Source organism: Crocodylus siamensis, chromosome 5 (genome assembly GCF_052110815.1).
Source record: "Crocodylus siamensis isolate JL-2025a chromosome 5, ASM5211081v1, whole genome shotgun sequence".
NCBI classification, from domain to species: Eukaryota; Metazoa; Chordata; order Crocodylia; family Crocodylidae; genus Crocodylus; species Crocodylus siamensis.
Window position 1 is genome coordinate 41,718,640 of NC_143399.1, and position 19,714 is coordinate 41,738,353.

General features: G+C 44.4%; 1 protein-coding gene across 4 annotated transcripts in view; it reads right to left on the reverse strand.

The window, feature by feature from the left end:
- The window catches only part of TEDC1 (tubulin epsilon and delta complex 1), a 151,322-nt gene that overhangs the window by 37,970 nt on the left and 93,638 nt on the right, over positions 1 to 19,714 (reverse strand). For 2 of the 4 annotated variants that reach the window (XM_090048659.1, XM_090048657.1), the window contains one exon: positions 12,132 to 12,344. In XM_090048659.1, the coding sequence (XP_089904785.1) occupies positions 12,132 to 12,344 (213 nt within the window). Of the gene's footprint in view, positions 1 to 10,453; positions 10,726 to 11,921; positions 11,966 to 12,131; positions 12,345 to 19,714 lie in introns of those variants that run through there. The other 2 variants (XM_090048660.1, XM_090048658.1) reach the window with 2 other exon arrangements.

The following is a 19,714-nucleotide window of genomic DNA, read 5'->3' on the forward strand; positions in this document are numbered from 1 at the left end:
AAATGACAGCTAGTGGCTCTGCAATCACATCAGCCAATTCCCTCAACAGCCTCAGGTGCATTCCAGTTCCATGGACTTGTACATGTCCAGCTTTTCTAAATAGTCCCTAACACGTTCTTTCACCATTGTCAGCTTCTCACCTCCTCCCCAAACTGTGCTGCCAGTTGTAGTAGTCTTGAAGCTGACCTTGCCTGTGAAGAGTGAGGTGAAAAAGGCATTGAAAACCTCAGCTTTTTCTGCATCCTCTGTCACTAGGTTGCCTAGCCCATTTAGTAAGGGACTCACACTTTCCTTGATCTTCCTGTTGTTGCTGACATACTTGTAGAAATCCATCTTGTTGCCCTTCACACCCCTTGCTAGATGTAATTGTTCTTTGGCTCTTCCTAACTTCATGCCTGCATGCCCGAGCAATCCTCTTATACTCCTCCCTAGTCATTTGTCCAAGTTTCCACTTCTTATAAGCTTATTTTTTGTGTTTTAGCCCACTGAAGAGTTTCCTGAGAAGCCAGGCTGGTCTTTTGCTATACTTGCTAGTCTTCCTGTACCCTCAATAAGATTTTTTTTAATTACAGCCAAGTCTCCTGGACTCCTTTCCCCCTTAAACTGCCCTCCCAGGGGATCCTGCCCATCAGTTCCCTAAGCAAGTCATAATCTGCTTTTCTGAAGTCCAGGGTCTGTACCTTGCTGCTCTCCTTCTTTCTTTTCCTCAGGATCCTGAACTCAATCATCTCGTGGTCACTGCTGCCCAGGCTGCCAACCACTACTACATTCCCCACCCATTCTCCCTGTTTGAGAGTAGCAGGTCAAGAAGAGCACAGTTCTTAGTTGGCCTCTCCAACACTTGGGCCAGGAAGCTGTCCCCAACCCACTCCAAAAACCTCCTGGATTGCCTCTGTGCTGCTGTATTGCCCTCCCAGCAGATGTCAGGGTTGCTGAAGTCCTCCATGAGAATCAGAACCTGTGATTGGGAAACCTGCGCTAGCCGTTTAAAGAAAGTCCCATCCACCTCATCCTCCTGGTGTGGTGGTCTAGAGCAGACACCCACCACAACATCACTCTTGTTGCTGTCCCTTCTGCCCCTAACCAAGAGACTTTCAACAGGCCTGTCTCTAATTTCATACTGGAGCTCTGAGCAATCATACAGCTCTTTTACATAAAAAGCAACTCCTCTTCCTCTTCTCCCATCTGTCCTTCCTGAACAGCTTATACCCATCTGTGATAGTGTTCCAGTCATGCAAACTATTCCACCAAGTCTCTGTTATTCCACTCACATCATAGTTCTGTGACTGTGCAAGGACTTCCAATTCTTCCTGCTTGTGTCCCAGGGCCTGTACATTCATGTACAGACACCTGAGCTAACTGCCCTACTTTCTCAAGAAGAATAAGAAGGCCTCCCCTGTTGCCCCCCTCCAGGTCACCCACTTCCCCACTTACCACAGGACTTTTGGTCTCTATCCCACAGCAAACCTAATTCAAAGCCCTCCCTCCCTAGGTTAGCAAGCCAGTCTGTAAAAATGCTCTTTCCTTTCTTCCTCAGGTGGAACCTGTCTCTTCCTAGCAATCCTTCTTGGAATAAGTTCCCATGGTAAGCCAGCAGGACACAAATGGGGAAAACATAATTTACGTTGCCCAAGCATATGCTTCTTAAGGGAAGTTAACTAGAGAACAGAATAACCTCTTTAAAAAGGGTGGATAGTGCCATTATTGATATAATTCAAACCAGACTTAAAGAAGTACTGCAAAGTAGTGAACCATTTTTAAAAAGTATCCAGCATTGGCCTAGTTTTATTTCCACTGACGACTCCTAAAAATTCCACGCATAAAGCATATTTCAGAACGTATGTGGGATGGACTAGATCAGTGATGCTCACAGTATCTTGCCCCACAGAGAAGATAAACGGTGCAGAGCCAGTCTGCAGGCCCAATTAGGCCCCACACAACTCCCACCCAGCTGGAGCCTGATCCTGGCTCGGCAGGGGAAATACTGAGCCACTGGAGCCAGATCTCAGCACATGGGGACTGGGCAGAGGCAACACTGGGTCCCAGAGCCCAGTACTACCAGGTGGAAGAAACAGAGCTCAGGATCAGACTCCAGAGGTTCTGTGCTGCCCTGTCTGGCTGGGATCAGTCTCTGAGGACCCTGCACTGCCCCCTCCTGGCTCCCCCATGCTGGGATTGTGCCCCATGGCACCCTGCACACCCCATTTACTGAGCAGGGCCGCAGCCTACATGGCTCTCCATTGGATCTGAGGGGAGCTCCAGAAGTCATATTACATGGCACTGGTGGCCAGATTTGGCCTGTGGGCCAGGGGTTGAGCACCCCTGGACTCGATGACTTAATGTAATTTCCTTCCTTCAATTTCTATGATACTAAAATTACCATGTATTCCAAAGAATAATAGCTAAAATTGTATAATACATATATTTTACATCAATGTTAAGTTACCTTTACCGTCTTTATTTTAAATTTTGGAGTTCAACTATTATGTCACAGAAACACCATTTAGTAACATTCGGGGCCTGGAAAAGAAAAATATAATTTGCCAGTATAACAATCCAGACATTTTCACAAAGACAGTCAGTGCTGCTTTGAAAATGTTCTTGACAGTTATAAATTACAGGAATGGAAGGAAAACCAGTCTTGTTTAAGAGAATAAATTGCTTGCTTATTTGCAATTTTGTTCTTCCAAATCTTAATCTTGGGTTGTAGAATCAAACAGAAAATACCTGATCAGAACTAACAGGCTTCCAGTGGCATCGAAGCACTGCTTCAAAACTGAAGCTTTTATAGCATTATTTTTACAGAGTTTTAACATCTCTTCAGAAAACAAACCCTTTATGAACTGAACCCCTTAAACCAACAGTCAACAATCTTTTCAGCCTATGGGCAGAGTGACCCAGTTCAGGTCAGAAGTGGGCTGATGGGCACAAAGATCACTGGAAGAACTAGGATTGTGTAGTTGAGAGAAGACTAAAGAGAGGATTTGCTAACTGTCCTCAAATACAAAAAAGGGTTACCACAGAAAGAAGAGCAATCAGTTGTTCTGTGACCATGAGGGACAAGACAAGAAGTAATGGGCAGAAATTGTAAAAGGAGACATTTGGGTTGGAGATCAGATAGAATTTTCTAACTCCAATATTGGGTAAATACTGAAACCAATTATCTGAAGAGGTTGGGGAATCTCTGTCACTGGATGTTTTCAATTGAAGGCAAGACAAACATTTGTATGGGATAGAAAAGACAGAGATGATCCTGCCTTAAGCAAAGAGATTGGATGAAATGACCTCTTGAAGTCTCTTCCAGCCCTATTTTTCTGTAAACCAATGATTCAGTGATATATATTACATTAGCTGCAAAAACACAAATACACTTTGCTTTTTTCCTAAAAAGGCACTAAAGTATTTATACTACTTACAAAAGATGGTCTCTCATTGGAATGAGTTCCCTTATATATATTGGTAAATAAAGCTCATCCAAAATTTACTGGGGCATAGTTTTGCAGCTGTGTTGCTACATGTTTTATTGATTCAGTTGATATCCAACATCTTGGCAAATAATGTGAGTAAAATATTAATACTGATTATTGATTACACTTTAACCAATTCTGACACCTGAAGAAACATTCTGTTCTGTCTGTCTAAAGGCAAGGAAAGCAGCCCCCTTTGGTAAGCAGAAGAGAAACTTTCACATGGACTCACTTGAAACTGTAGAGGTTACACACAAAATAAAAGAGCACTATATTTTAACATCTCTCTTTCCCCCCGCCCCCGAAGGAGTTGAAGCCTGCAAAGAATGAAAATGAGCCCAGTAGAAGATGCCAACCTAGTAATTTCTGTCCAGTTTTTACAAGCTTTATGTGTGTTCAGAATTGGTCTGCCAATTTAACTACCAGTGCATTCAGACCCTCTGTTGCATACTTTGGTAGCCACTTCAGTTATATGCACATCAAAATATATCTGCAAACAAAAAATAAATCCTTACACATTTTTCATTTCCTTGTATGCTGCAGGCTTATTAACACGGACTAGTCAAGCCTGATAAGCCTGGCCCAGAATGCAAAAAACCCCAGGATTCTCTCAAAGAGTCTCTGAGCTGCATCTGTCCACCATAACTCTTAGATGCTAGATCTAAACCAGGTTAGCTAAGTAATTAGTCTGGCGCAATAGAAGATATCTGTGCATGATTAGAACCATTAAGAGAACAACCACTGTACTGCATGGTAAGAGGCTATACCATGCATCTTTCTTCTTCCTCATCACCTTCCCACCAACACAGTACAGGCATACCTCGGAGATATTGCAGGTTCAGTTCCAGACCACCGCAATAAAGCGAATATCGCAATAAAGCGAGTCACATGAATTTTTTGGTTTCCCAGTGCATATAAAAGTTATGTTTATACTATACTGTAGTCTATTAAGTGTGCAATAGCATTATGTCTAAAAAAACAATGTACATACCTTAATTAGAAAATACTTTATTGCTAAAAAATGCTAACCAATGGAAAAATGGCACCGATAGACTTGCTCGACGCAGGGTTGCCACAAACCTTCAATTTGTAAAAAATGCAATATCTGCGAAGCACAATAAAGCGAAGCGCAATAAAACGAGGTATGCTTGTACAGCACAAAATGTCCTTCAGTAGCAACTGGCTAAACATGTTGCATGTTCTCTGAAAGGCACTTATATTAGTACCAAGCTGCTTGAAATCTCCTATGAGAAATATTGCTAAACATGTTGTGACAACCAAAACAGAGATCAGTGTACCACAACACAAAAGCCTTGGAACAACAATCCACTTCCTACTACTTTATAGAGGACCACTGTCTCTAGAAGCACAGCTCCATTAAAGCCAAGGGAGGCTTTAAAGTCAATCACAAATTTGGTCCACAATTTATATTAAAATTGCACATTAAGGTTTAGTCTCGTGTCCTCCAGTATCCTGCTACATATGTCCTCTACTGCTCTCTTTGAATAGATTTCTACTCTTTCCTTGCTAGGTTTTGTCAACCTCAACTTCTACACACCAGGTCCAGACATCCACACACTTTCCAGAGCTGCTCCTGTGGCCCTCTTAGCAATTCACTTCCATTTTACAAGAAAAAAAATCAACTGATAGCTGCTTAGTGCTCCAGATGGAGGTTTTTTAATATGAAGTGGAATGCATAGGTGCTTTGGGGCCATGGGAAAGTGGAAGGGAGGGGAGGAGAGAGGGGGCCCTTTGATGTTTTAAACTAGCCTCTTTTTCCTGAATGAAGAGCATCAATAGACTTCCCCTCAGTGCTCTCACTTCTTCTTCCTTGTGTAATTAACTATTCATTCTGCTAATTTTCTCTGTATCTTCATATTTGCAAAAACCCTTGTGAACTATAGTAAATGAAATAAATAGCAGAAAAAGAATGTGAACAATTTTGCTTCAAAAAAGAAACTTATCCTAGGCAAATATTCCTTCTTAGCATTTTCTGGTGAGGGCTCATTTGGGACTTTGCCTTGAGCCCTGTTTATGGGACAGGACAGAAAGAAGAACTGCACACTACCTTCCAGTTTCCTTTTGCTCTAAGGGAGATGTGAGAAACCTAAAGATCACTGAACCATTTTATCCAGCCCACAGAGCCACGTGGTTCACCCAGGCAGTGGAGAGAAAAAAGCAGTGGCAGTACTTGGGGGGGAAAAGCAACTGTGACTCCAGCTTCCATGGCATGAGCCAGGTTGGAAACAGCCCATGCTCGGAGCTAAGCTATGTTAAAAGCAACTCCCAGCTGCAAAATGTTGCCAACTCCTGCTCTAGGAGACAGGTTACACTCCATGCCATCTAGACCTGGGGTAGGGCATACACGAGCATACAAGCACAGCTGTGCCACGCTGTGCTCATGAAAAGACACAGCAGTCTCACACATTTGCATGAAAGTGGGGAGTAATGTCTATTCATAAGCCACTTCCTCCAACCCATCACACTTCTGTAATTCCACAGCACAGCTCAGGAGAACAAGCAACAATGTGGCTGTGGGATATTTAAGTCTCTGTGGCAAAACTAATGAGCATGCTTACTATGCACTGGAAGTGGGCACCAGCCAGAAATACCATACGGCTTGCTGTGTCCCATGCTTTATAAAACCTGACAGAGCCAGCCAAGGCAGCATAGCCCATTCCAGTTAACTGTAAGTTTTAAAGACAAACACAGAGCAAAGAAATTCAGACATTGCCTTAATAAGAAATTTAGCATATGGGTGAAGAATGATTTCATCCCTGGACTCACCTACCTCATTAACAAATGACATAAAAATCAAATAGCAAGCAGAAGAATACCACAAAGGCGTTGTTCTTTTACAGAAGACAAGGGTCTTTAAAAATCTTTTTGTATTAGATTATCCAGATCGTCCTAAAGCAAAGCAATAAACTGAGATGGCTTGTATGCAAAATGCTGGGAGAACGCAAAGACTATTCAAATGACTTAAGACAATAAAATAACCAGGTCCTGGAGCATAATAAAACCAGGTTCTGAACACGGGTGTCCATTCCTCATGGAGGATTCTTCTGAAAGAGTTCAAGGTCAGATACAAGCCAAATTCCATAAGCTAAGGAGTTACTGTGATAGGTTATCAGAAGAGGAAGACCGTTGAAGAGGATTTACCTATAAGAGTGCCAAAAGATGTGAGAAGCAATATCGAAGGGCCTGTGCATTAGGGCTGTGTGAAGCTTCGGTCCCTGATTCGATTCAGCAGAGATTCAACCTGATTCAGTAGCCAAATCTCTGAATCTGAATCAAGTCCGCGGACCCTTTAATTTCTCCAAATCGATTCAGAGAGATTTGGACAGCTTTGGTGATTTAAACGTAGATACAGCTTTATATGTTTTTTCTGCATACCTGTAGGTAGCAGGGACTCTGAACACTGCAGTGCTGGGGCAGATGCAGCGTCCCACAGAAGCACGGGGGGCCCCCCAGTGCACTTGGCAGCAGACCCAGAAGTAGACCAGAAGTACCTCCGGTCCACTTCCTGGTCCACTGGGGAAGTAGCAGGGGGGGCCTCCCTGTGCCCCAACCAGCATGGCAACTGGTGCCTCCCGGGTCTGGGGGGGCACCTGGGGGTTCCCTTGCAGCTGACTGCCAAGCTGGTGGGGCATGGGGGGCCCCCCCAGCATGCTCCCCGGCAGACCTGGAAGTGGACTGGAAGTACTTCCAGGTACACTGCTGAGCATGTTGGAGAATCCCTGTGCTCCTGTGGGACTCTCCATCTGCCCCAGCACTGCAGCAATCATGAGCTGTGCTGCTACCTCAAGGTATGTAGCAAAAACTTTTAAAGCTGTGCCTGTGTCCAAATCGCTGATTCACTGAATCAGCACCGAATCTTCAGATTCGGAGACCTGGAACCACGCACCACTTTGTCACAGGAAATAAAAAGTTAAATTGACCTTCGGGAAATTATTTCTTTTGAAGAAAGTTCAAAAATTGGGTAAGCCAGGCAAAAAGACATTGCACTGTCAAAAACACTGCTCCTCTTGAACTCCTATTGCATCAATCTGGAGCAGTGTGGCAAGCCTCAAATCAAGAAGGGAACAGCTCAAAGCCATTTGTATTGCACTAGCACCAAGGGTTTGCAATTAACACTGTGGTTTTACTGTGTGAAGCACAGTAAATTGACATAACAAGAAACTGTCCTGCTGTAAATTCTTATAATCTAAATATACAAGGCAAACGGTGGGAGAAAGGTAGGAATCCCATCCTTAGTCTACAGATAGGGAACTGGGGATTCAATCAGGTGACTAATGTCATATATGAAGTTAGTGACAGAACTGAAACCAGATCTCCCAAGGTAAAGGCCCGTCAAACTCACCCTTCCTTCCAACTCAGATCTTGATGTGACAACAGCCATGGGGTGAGGGGGCAGTGGCAATCACAATGGTTAATGCAAGTGTTACTCAACCCCTTGCTACTGACACACATCCCTAGTGGAGGTCCATGCCCAGGATTTCAGTAGTGGACTCCATCCTGGTCCTTCTGGGAGTCCAGCAAGCCAGACAACATGGTTCCATGGGCCAGACCCAGCCCACAGGCCACACATTTGACACCCCTGCTCTAAAAGAAGCATGAACAGAGAAAGCTGTGCGGCGAGTTAGAAACAAAGAAGGCAGCAGAGTCTAGAGCCCTGCATAACAGCCATCGAAAAATTATGGCAAGGGGCAGGGGTCTTCCTTACTCATAGGTCTCAACATTCAGATCCATGATGGAGCAAGTGCACTACCAGAGTAATTGCTGTTTTGTAGTGGGCTCTGACTGTATGGCAGGAGTGTATTCTGCTTCACACGAGTGGATCTGTAGGGGGGTGCTTAATTCTCAAAAGTGGCCTGTGAGCTTAGGCAGCAGTACAGCATAAGTACACTACAATCCCAAAGGGTTTTGACTTCCTCAGGAGTGTTGAGGAACACAAAAGATTCTCATTTGCACCATCACAAAAAATCAGCAGGGCTGGAGTGTTTATAGAAATAAAACTAAAGAAATCACCATCTTCCCCGAGATATCTTCCAACATTCACTTGCTCAACTCAGCTTGAAACTAAATCCCTTTTCAAACTAAGTCAATAATAAATGAATTACTTCATGGGGAGGGGGGGAATAACAGCAAGTTCTCTTGTGGAAGAAGAACATTTTTCCTTTTGCAGTTGGCTTATTTCTGGGCATAGGAACATTTTTAAAACTTAATCATTTTGTGCAACTACTTGATTGCTTGCAAATCCTGAAAATGTTTCCAAAGGACAATTATTTTTTGCCCAATACTCACTAGAAAAGAATAAAGTTGAGTATTCAGATCACATTTCTGCCATTACAGGTATGTTTCCTGTCGTTCCTCCTCCAAGATGCTGAACCCATTGCTCCCTCACATATGGGAATCAGTAAAACTGTCACATCAATTAAGATGACAAATCATTGGAATCCTAAAATATTCAGCTGTCTGCCATGCAGTGTTTGTGAGAAGAGAAATCCTTCCACAATCGGAATCGATTCAAGTGTCATTTTGGTCACAGGTTCAAAGAAAGAGTTGAGGGACAACAAAAAACTTCCCATTGGAGAACTGATTCTAAGTAAAAGAGTTGCCAAGTGCAAATTAACTAAATTCAACTACACAGTGATTAAATGATTTGCCTCCAACACTGCAACAAACAGCTGGTTTTCAGATGAAAATAAAACAAAACATCATAACAGTGACTTTACTATACCCTGAGAAATACCAACATAGCGTACACAATACATTGTGCTTGACTGTCTTTTTCAGATGTTTATTCCCTTGATAAGCTGTTCTCCTTTGAATTGAAATGTGGGTAGCTTGTTCTTAGCAAGCGTAGGTGATTTTGCACAGTGTCAGCAAAAAATATGCTAGCCCTTTTCCAAAAAGAGAATTGGCAAATACACTTTTACAAATATTAATAAGAAGTTTTCAGAGCTTTTTGTGTAGAAGATCTAGTAACACACAAGTAGTAGGAACTTCAAATTTACAAGGCACATAGGTTGTAAGTTGCAGGTGTGCCTTCAGTGGCTAGATGAAAATCAATTTTCATTTGCTGAGATATAATAGTTTATACTGCTTATTTTTTGCATGCACATTTGTTATCAGACATTCTAGCCTAAAGGGGTGGGCTGGGCCCCAACGCGGTAAAAGAGGTGCAGCTCCCACAGGCAGCAATTTTAAGACACCCAACGCCATTTTCTGGCCTTGTCAACACAAGATGTGGAACCAGTGCTAAAGGCTCTACTGGCTACTGTTCTCTCTTTCCCTTCTCTGACATGTTCTCCTTTCTGTAACATCATCATCATCCCTCCCTCCCCCCGCACTTCAGAAGAGGATCTGAATGGGAGGTAGGGAAGGTGGTACATTCAGTAAGCTGCCAACCTGTAAAGAATAAGGTAGACAGAGGGGAAATTGACAGGAGGGAGGATTGATATAAAAAGGACAAATGGAGATTAATCTGACCTCATACTGCCCCCAAAAGGTGCTGTCAGCTGGTATTATGGAATGATTCAATTTTCTAAGATGCAGAAGGGGGCAGGGATGGAGAGGCCTTGTAATCAACCAACCTTTAATCAAACCACAAAGTTGCACATCATTCATTTACAATAAGTATTCAGTGTATTCAGTCATGTTCACTGAATTTCAGATATATTGGAATGTGCAACCAAGCAAATCATTCAAAAGCACACTTTCTAGGCATTTATTTCAATGTAAAATATTAAACTCCTATACCTTTTTCTTTTTTGGATTTCATTTCCTGGCTCTCTATAAAAGTTACCTGAATGCAGTTTTGAGGTGAATATTTTAAACATACAGAAGTTAAGACACTATTATTTAATATTAGAGATAATATTTAATAGCACATCTGATAATATACATGAAAGGGGTCACAAGTATACTTTGCTCTGGTAACTATATACATTAGAAATGTTATTAAGAATTCAAGATATCATCTTTCCCACTGTATTACTGTACGTTTTCCCCTCTGATTGTACATATAACAACATTTGACTAATGCATTCACAGATACCTTAGGACCTGTGACAGAGAATATGATCTAGGTCTGTACAAATCATCCCAATGGAAGATAGGAGTTAGACTTCACCAGCAAAAAACCTGCGACCATGTCCACTGTCTCTGGATTCCACCCCTCCCGGACCTTAATGATGCTCTCTCCATAGTTGCTCTTCTGTTATGCTGACCTCTCCTGCACTCCTCCCAGTCACTGAAAATCAAAAAATTATAGGGTGGAAGGGGTCTCAAGGGTAATCTAGTCCAACTCTCTGCACAAATGCAGGATGAGCTATTCCTATACTATTCTAGACAAATGCCTATCCAGCATCTTCTCAAAAGCAACCAATGAAAAATTTTCAGTTTCCCTAATCAGCTTGTTCCAGTGTTCTACAGTTCTGACAGTAAAAACATTTTTTTCTTGTTATTTAAATCAAAATTTAATCATCTCATATATGTCTCTTCTCCTTTCCTTGAGTAATACTCTATTAGTCTGCACACTCACTATAGCATATTATCTATCATCTCACAGCTTTTCCCAGTACCTGGCCCTTGGATTTTGATCCCTCCCTCTCATGCTTCAACTCACTGGTTCTCTGACCTCCATTTCTCATCTGGCTTTCAACTTTAGAATGACAACCTGACTTGTCAGAAAGGCCACCAATTCATGCTTGTCTTCACTCTTTGCTCCCCTCTTCACTTTTTGGATATCAGAGTCCTCACTCAACAAGTATGTTCACCTAATTGCCTTTTGCATGATGCTCATCCCCTGACTCTCCCGTCCTGCTAGCCCCTTCTTGAGTTCCAAACCATCAGCTTCCAGAACTGCCCTGCCACATACAACTTCCCTCCATCCAGTTCTCTTGATGTCAGATGTCCTATTCTTCAGTTCTCTGTGGTTCTTTTGTCCATGTTCACTACCAGATCCATCCAGATAACCCCCAACTTTGGATTTCCCCCAACACCTCTCTTCTTCTGGGAAAAGTCCCACAGACTTCTTCTACTACAGCTATGCTCTTTAAATCTGCTGTCTTCCTGGACAAGCAACACTCTTCTTCTTTTGTTGGCTCACTCAATTCTTGTCACCCCTTTTCTTCTTCAACTCTCTTCTTCCATCTTTCTGCCCCTCAACCACCTCATAAATCTCTAGAACCTTGCTTTGGTAAAGCTGACAAGATCTAGCACGACCTTTCTCCCCTACTTCTTATCCTTTAATACCCCTCCTCTCCTTTCTCTTTATTACCAACTTTAAGGTTTCCTATCTGCTGCCCTATTTTCATCCCTCCGATAGCATCATCGATCCCATCCTCTCCTAGCTCTGTATCACTATATCTCTGACACCTTTCCTTCCCAGTTACAAGCACATCAGTTTTATATCCAAATATAAGCTCTTTGGGGCATGCCCCCTACCTTCTTTTGTGTTTGAAAAGCATGTAGCTTATCATGGGCATTATCTGAAACAAAAAAATAAGAGTCCTTAGAGTTTTATGGACAGAATCAGAGCACAATTTGTACAGAGCTGTCATTTTTACATTGTCCTAAGATGGACTGTAACAGTCAACGGGAACAATTTGGCAACTGAAAGACATTTTGAAGTCAATAAATTAGCCCAAACCTTACCTTTTCATGCCACTCTGACTTCTTACAAGTTACTACATCACGAAGTCCATCACCTAGGATCACTAGATCTTTGGTCAACTGGTCAATTTCTTCAACAATATTGTCAGCACTGCAGTAACACAAGGAAGCATTTGCCAAAGTAGTTTTCTTACTACATATATCCTGTGCATTGCATGTATTCACATCTTCAGCCATGGTATCCAATACAGTCTCCTAAAGAAAAAATAAATGGAACAACTTCATTCATTTTTTACTTCCAGATTGAAAGTATTTTGTTTCCCCTGATATTTTATTTTAATGATTATTAATTAATTGCTATGTTCTCAGGATCCAGTTATTCCATATTTTTTAAGATAGCATTAATACACAGGCAATCTCCTCAACTTGTTAACAAATGCATATGTCAATGTATTTGAGCTATACCACATTGCTTATCGAAACAAAAACAGAACCTATGCCACAGATACTCTGGATGTGCCCTGTAGATGCTCTGGATAAAGGGATGTGCCCTATCAGAACCTGTAAAGGCAAAGATCAAGCCCAGCACATGACCTGCACTGAGTGTAAATACCATTTAGGATATTCTCATCTTTTATATAGACTTAGGGCTCATGTATACACTACGATGTTTGCCCTTTCATGCACTGCAACTGCATGTCTGTTTGCATGAGCAGGATTTCCCGATGCTTTAAGTCTTTCTAGTGCATTAAACTAAAACTCCTTGGACATAGTTTAGTTAGGCTTGCCAGGAATTAAAGTGTTGCCTCCTTGGATTCATTGCGTGCAAACACAAAGGCACTCAAAGACATGTAATGAGCCTCTTTGTCCACCAGATGGCGGTGTGATTTTTTTGTAGTTCACCCCTTCAAATTGCTTCCACTTTTTCCTTTTCTTGTGTGGATTTTTCTTTTTTTTTCTTATTTGCCAGCTCCCTGCTTCCACAGCTGTGTGGCAGGGCATGGAAACGGGGTGGGTGGGGGACCCCAGGCCAGAGGGGGCAGTGCTGGACTATCCTACTGTCCTACGACACCGGCCAGGGACCCGGCTTAATTTGTTTGAAAACCTAGGGTGTGTAAACACAGATGCTACGCTCCAAAATAAACAAATTAAAATTTTATAAACCTATCTGATTTAATGAGGATTAAAACCCATGCTGTGTACAGGCACCCTTAGTACAAGGATCGGGGGAATCAGTCTCATGATGCTGTAGTGTGCTGCCCATCCGTTCTGCGGTGATCCCTAGAACTGTGAAGCCTACTGCTCTGCAGTGTCTGAGTTTACCCAGAGGTGGTGGTGAAGGTCAAAAACTTCCAGCCTGGAACAACAGCTAAGTCATAAGCTTTGGCATATGCTAGCAAAAGGCTGCTGACCCAGCCTGAGGGTTTGACATCTGCAACAATATAAAATTCCTCTATGATGAAACTTGGTGACTATGAGTATGTCTACATTGCAATGCCAGCATGTCCTGGCTGGGATTTGCCTGAGAGTCCCATCCCACCACGTATGCTCCCACTTGCACACTTGGAATCCAGAAACATGCAGGTAAGGATAGTTTAGCTTGTCCAAAATGCTTGAGAGCAGCCAATAGGGATGACCCAAGAACAGCTTCACTGACATATTTCCAGGTTTGGCAAACATAAATGGGAGGAGATTAACCCAGCCAGGTCATGAGGCGCTACAGGGAGTTGGGAGCGGGGCTTAGGGGTCTGGGAGCTCAGGTGGTGTTTTCGTCAATCCTCCCAGTCTCGGGCTATGGGCTGAGGAGGGAGAGGAGGATCCACGCGGTGAACCAAAGACTGCGGCGCTGGTGTTATCGGGAAGGCTTTGGCTTCCATGACCACAGCCCGCTCTTTGGAGAGAGAGGCAGCGAGCTGCTGGGAAGAGATGGCCTCCACCTCTCTCCCCTGGGGAGGAGGCTCTTCTCAGCCAGGCTGGCTGACCTGCTCCACCACGCTTTAAACTAAGCCCGCTGGGGGATGGAGGGACTACTGCCCCTGCTGGCCCGCTGAACGGCCCTTGCAAAGCCAGCGGACCAAGGCACTTAAGGGGGCACTTAAGGGAGCCCACCCCTGCCCCAGCCCTGGCACAATCTGTGGGCAAGGCAAGAGCCCCCCAAGGGCACACTTGCCTGCCTGTACACTAACGCCAGGAGCCTGGGCAACAAGCAGGACGAGCTCGTCCTCCTGCTCAGTGCAAAGAAATATGATGTCATTGGGATAACGGAGACCTGGTGGGACTCCACCCATGACTGGACCACGGGTATAGAAGGCTATACCCTATACAGGAGGGGTCGTGTTGACAAAAGGGGCGGGGGTGTAGCTCTCTATGTGAAGGAAAGCTACATGTCCCTGCAAGCTGATGTTGGCGACCGGCATGGACAGCTAGAGACCCTCTGGGTAAAAATTCGTGGGGAATTCGGCACAAGGGACACAACGGTGGGAGTCTACTACAGACTTTCCTTGACCAGGAGTTCGCCCGGGAACTGACTGAGGCCGCTTGCTCCAGGACCTTGGTTGTCATGGGTGACTTCAATTACCCGGACTTCTCGTGGGAAGATCACTCAGCTAAATCTGAGTGGGCGCAAAGCTTTCTCTCGTGCGTGGATGGCCTCTACCTGACTCAAGAAGTCTATGGGCCAACGAGAGGCAAAGCGCTGCTTGACCTGGTACTGGCTACGGGGGACGACCTAATCGGCGACCTAGTGATTGATGGGAAGTTGGGTGACAGCGACCACGAGCTGATCACCTTCACCATCCGCCATAAAGCTGGCCAGTCAGTCAGCAACACAGAAGTCCTTGACTTCAGAAAAGCCGACTTTGATAAGCTCAAGAGGCTAGTCGGTCAGGCCCTCAGGGACCATGACCCCAGGGAGATGGGAGTTCAAGAAGAGTGGTTGCTTCTCAAGGAAGCGATCCTCAGTGCACAAGCTAAATCTATTCCAACACGGAGGAAAGGCAGCAAGAAGGCACAGCAGCCCCCCTGGCTCTCCAGAGACCTAGCGGACCTACTGCGGGTAAAAAGGAAAGCCTACAAAGGATGGAGGACGGGATTCACCTCCAAGGAGGATTACTCCGCGCTGGTCCGGTCCTGCAGGGACCAAACCAGGAAAGCCAAGGCTGCAACTGAACTCCAACTAGCTTCAGGCATCAAGGACAACAAAAAGTCCTTTTTCAGATATGTGGGGAGCCAGAGGAAAAGCAAGGGCAATGTTGGACCCCTGCTAAACCAGATGGGACAACTGACGCCCAGGAAAAAGCCAACCTATTAAATAGGTACTTTGCGTCAGTCTTTCATCAGTCACATGGAATGCCCATGCCTGCTATGGGACAGGGAAATCTGGGTGAGGGGAATCCCCTACCCTCCATAAATGCTGACCTTGTGAAGGAACACCTTGAGAAGCTGGATACCTTCAAATCAGCTGGCCCTGACAACCTGCACCCCAGGGTACTCAAGGAGCTGGCAAGCGTCATAGCCCAGCCCCTGGCACGGAACTTTGAAAACTCCTGGCGCTCTGGTGTATTGCCCGAAGACTGGAAGAAGGCCAATGTGGTGCCGATCTTCAAGAAAGGGAGGAGAGTGGATCCGGCTAACTACAGGCCCATTAGCCTGACTTCTATCCTGGGGAAGCTCTTAGAAAAGTTTATTAAGGAGGCCATCCTTGAGGGACTGGCCCAGGCTAACATTCTAAGGGACAGCCAGCACGGGTTTGTTGCGGGTAGGTCTTGTTTGACCAATCTCATTTCCTTCTATGACCAGGTGACCTATCACCTGGACAAGGGAGAACAGATTGACGTCATGTATCTTGACTTCAAAAAAGCTTTTGATCTGGTATCCCGTGATCACCTCTTGGCCAAACTGGCCGGTTGTGGCCTTGGGTCCACCACTATCCGCTGGCTGGGAAATTGGCTTCGTGGTCGGACCCAGAGGGTTGTGATTGATGGCAGTCACTCATCATGGTGCCCTGTAACCAGTGGGGTCCCTCAAGGCTCTGTCCTGGGACCCATACTGTTCAACATCTTCATTAATGATGTGGACATTGGAGTTAGGAGTGGACTGGCCAAGTTCGCCGATGACACCAAATTTTGGGGCAAAGCATCCACGCCAGAAGATAGGCGGGTGATCCAGGCTGATCTGGACAAGCTCAGCAAATGGGCAGACAAGAACCTCATGGTATTTAACACCGAAAAATGCAAGGTTCTCCACCTTGGGAGGAAAAACCTGCAGCATCCTTATAGGCTTGGCAGTGCTACGTTGGTTAGCACTACAGAAGAAAAAGACTTGGGGGTCATCATTGACCACAAGATGAACATGAGCCTCCAATGCGATGCTGCGGCTAGTAAAGCGACCAAAACACTGGCTTGCATCCATAGATGCTTCTCGAGCAAATCCCGGGATGTCATTCTCCCCTTGTACTCGGCCTTGGTGAGGCCGCAGCTGGAGTACTGCGTCCAGTTTTGGGCTCCACAATTCAAAAAGGATGTGGAGAAGCTTGAGAGAGTCCAGAGGAGAGCCACGGGCATGATCAGAGGTCAGGAAAACAGATCTTACGATGACAGGCTGAGAGCCACGGGACTCTTTAGCCTGGAAAAGCGTAGGCTCAGGGGTGATCTGATGGCCACCTATAAGTTTATCAGGGGTGACCACCAGGATCTGGGGGAACATCTGTTCACCAGAGCGCCCCAACGGATGACGAGGTCGAACGGTCACAAACTCCTGCAAGACCGTTTCAGGCTGGACATAAGGAAGAATTTCTTTACTGTCCGAGCCCCCAAGGTCTGGAACAGTCTGCCAGCGGAGGTGGTTCAAGCACCTACATTGAACACCTTCAAGAGTAAATTGGATGCTTATCTTGCTGGGATCCTATGACCCCAGCTGACTTCCTGCCCTTTGGGCAGGGGGCTGGACTCGATGATCTCCCGAGGTCCCTTCCAGCCCTAATGTCTATGAAATCTATGAATAATGCAGCACACTCAAGAGCACCCATGCTGGGATGTACCACCACCAGTCTAGACATACCCTATAGTTCCAGAAATGTCACTAGTTTTGTTAGGTTCAACAGGCCCTGATCATGTATCTGATTTGGTGCAGGCTACCACATACAAGCCAAGCTGACCAGAAGATCACGGCCAGAAAAACACTTTGTAAAATTTATATTCAAACAATACTTCTGCCAAATAGTTTTCAGACTTGGTTTTCCTCCATCGATACTAAGACACTGACATATTAGAAAGATACCCCATACCTCTGGTTCTCAACCTTTATACAGTCCAAGCACCTCTCCACCACTTTTTATGAATGCAGTGGCACCCCCAGCTGAGAATCACTAAGTAGCACTGCTCGGTGCTTCTGAACTGGTTTTGCTGCCTCCAGATAAAATTGCCCTGTGCACCTGCTGCACAACTAGTCTGGGAAGACTCAAGGCTTATGCGTACCCTCCTCCTGCATAAGAGTTCTAATCAGCCTAAAGCATGCAGAAGCAACTTCATGCGTGCGAGTCCCTTCTACACTCCTCCTGGAAACACCGTGGAACTGTCTCACACACCTCTGTTTCCAAAAGGAGAATGAGATGGCGTGGACTGGGGGAGGTTACAGAGCAGCAGCCAGCTGGATCTGCTTTAGGCTGATCAGAACCCCACTGCAGGAGAATTGTGCATGTGACAGTTTTATCTGAGCAGTACCCACAGTGTAGCAGCACATAAGGGGTGTTCTCAGTACCCAGGGGTGGTGCAGTCCCCCTGACTGAAAACCACTGTTCTACTACCATCTTCAGCCCAAATAACTTCAAAGACCCCAGGCCTAGAAACAGTCTTCCATTCCCATAAATCTGAGGATCTGTTCAAAAACAGGCATGAAGACCTCTTGACAAAAGCATGCCTGAAAGAGAACACAGACTTTTCCATGTTACCATCCTGCCCACCGGGACCTTTGTATAAAGGAGCAAGAAGGTCATAGCAGCTGAAGTCAGAGAGGCTGGGGCTCAGGCAGAACAAAAGTGAAGAGGCAGTAAAAGAACAAGACAAATAAAATAAATATCAAGTACCATATGTACTAAAATATAAGATGACATTGAATATAAGATGACACTCTAATATTTAGATTCTATATATGGAAAATTTATAAATTTGTTATAAACGTCCAGTTATAAAATCTAATTATTGGAGGTTTACCTTGAATTTGTCTCCCTCCCACCTCTACAGCAGGGAAAATAAATGGGAGGAGGGTCAGGTAGCCCCCTTACCTTCTGTACCCCCAATTTCTTCCCCCTGCAGCCCCTTTCCTTCTTTACTGTCAGACCCTGCTCTCCCTTAAAATATGGAAGTGAGGAGCAAGTCTGAAAACACTGGCTGAAATAAAAGTGCCTGTAATAAATTATGCATGATATTAGTTTAAAGCCAAATGGCTCAAGATTTACCATATAGTTCACTGGGCTGGGCCTCAGCAAAGTCAACAGCATTTCAAGCCATGGTGGCTCCCGTAGGTCAGCACTGCTCAGTATGTGTATGTACTCTAGATAGCCCCCACCCCACAAAGGATTCATGTGCTAACTAGTCTCCCACTGATGACTAGAACAGGGTTTTCTTGTCATAAGTTCTGGGATCCTCTAAAAATTTATATTCAGATGCGGCACAGGGCAACCTGGTTCTGTTCCACTTCATGGAGGACAGGGCTACACTAATTGTATGCAACAGGCTGAGAGACAGGGACACAGAGTGAGTCTGGATGAACTGCTTGGGTCCCCATTTGGTGATGTTTGCCAGACATTTAAAGCCGGTGAAGAAATGGGAATCTTTGGAAATGAGAAAGAAAGGCACAGCTCAACTGTGGAAGTCAAAATGTAGTCAATGACGTGGCTCATCATGACTTTAAAAAGTCATGAGGGGACTTTAAGAAGTCATCACTGAGGGAAACAGTGTGTAACAGGCTCTAGCATATATCTAATTCAGATGGACTCCACTGACCTATTCTTGTTATAGGTTCTCATCAATATGTTTGGCCAATACGGGCCACATGTTTTATAGTCATGTTCAGTGTTGGCTACATTTAATCAGCTTCACAGTTGGTTTCCATTACTAAGCACATGCTGCTTTTGGCAGCAGGTCAATGATAGAAAATGTATTTAATGAGGTTTCTTTGTATGCAAATGTAAGAAGAGTAGCTTTTGCTAATACTAATGGTGGGCAGGTAGGCGGGGAACAACCTCCTCTTATATTCAACTAAATACAGTAATTGTCATTATTTACACAATTACACTGAGGACATTCTTATTTTAAAAACAAGTAAATGATTGTAGCTATTTTGAGTAAACATATATATTTGATCAACGATATACAAGCATGGTAAAATGATCCCCTCCCCAATTTGAAATGCACTGAAGAGTGAAACTTATTTTTTTTAGATTACTATTTAAGGATAACTAGAATTACTGCACTCAAATCAGGCCATCTAGTTATGTCAAGTTCTGACATCCAATAAATCTGTCTTGAAATTTGCTCATGGAAACAACACCCTTGAATTCAATATATACCATCTTTCTCTGTTAGCAGCCTACCAGTGGTAGGAGCACATGAACACCTTGTCCATAA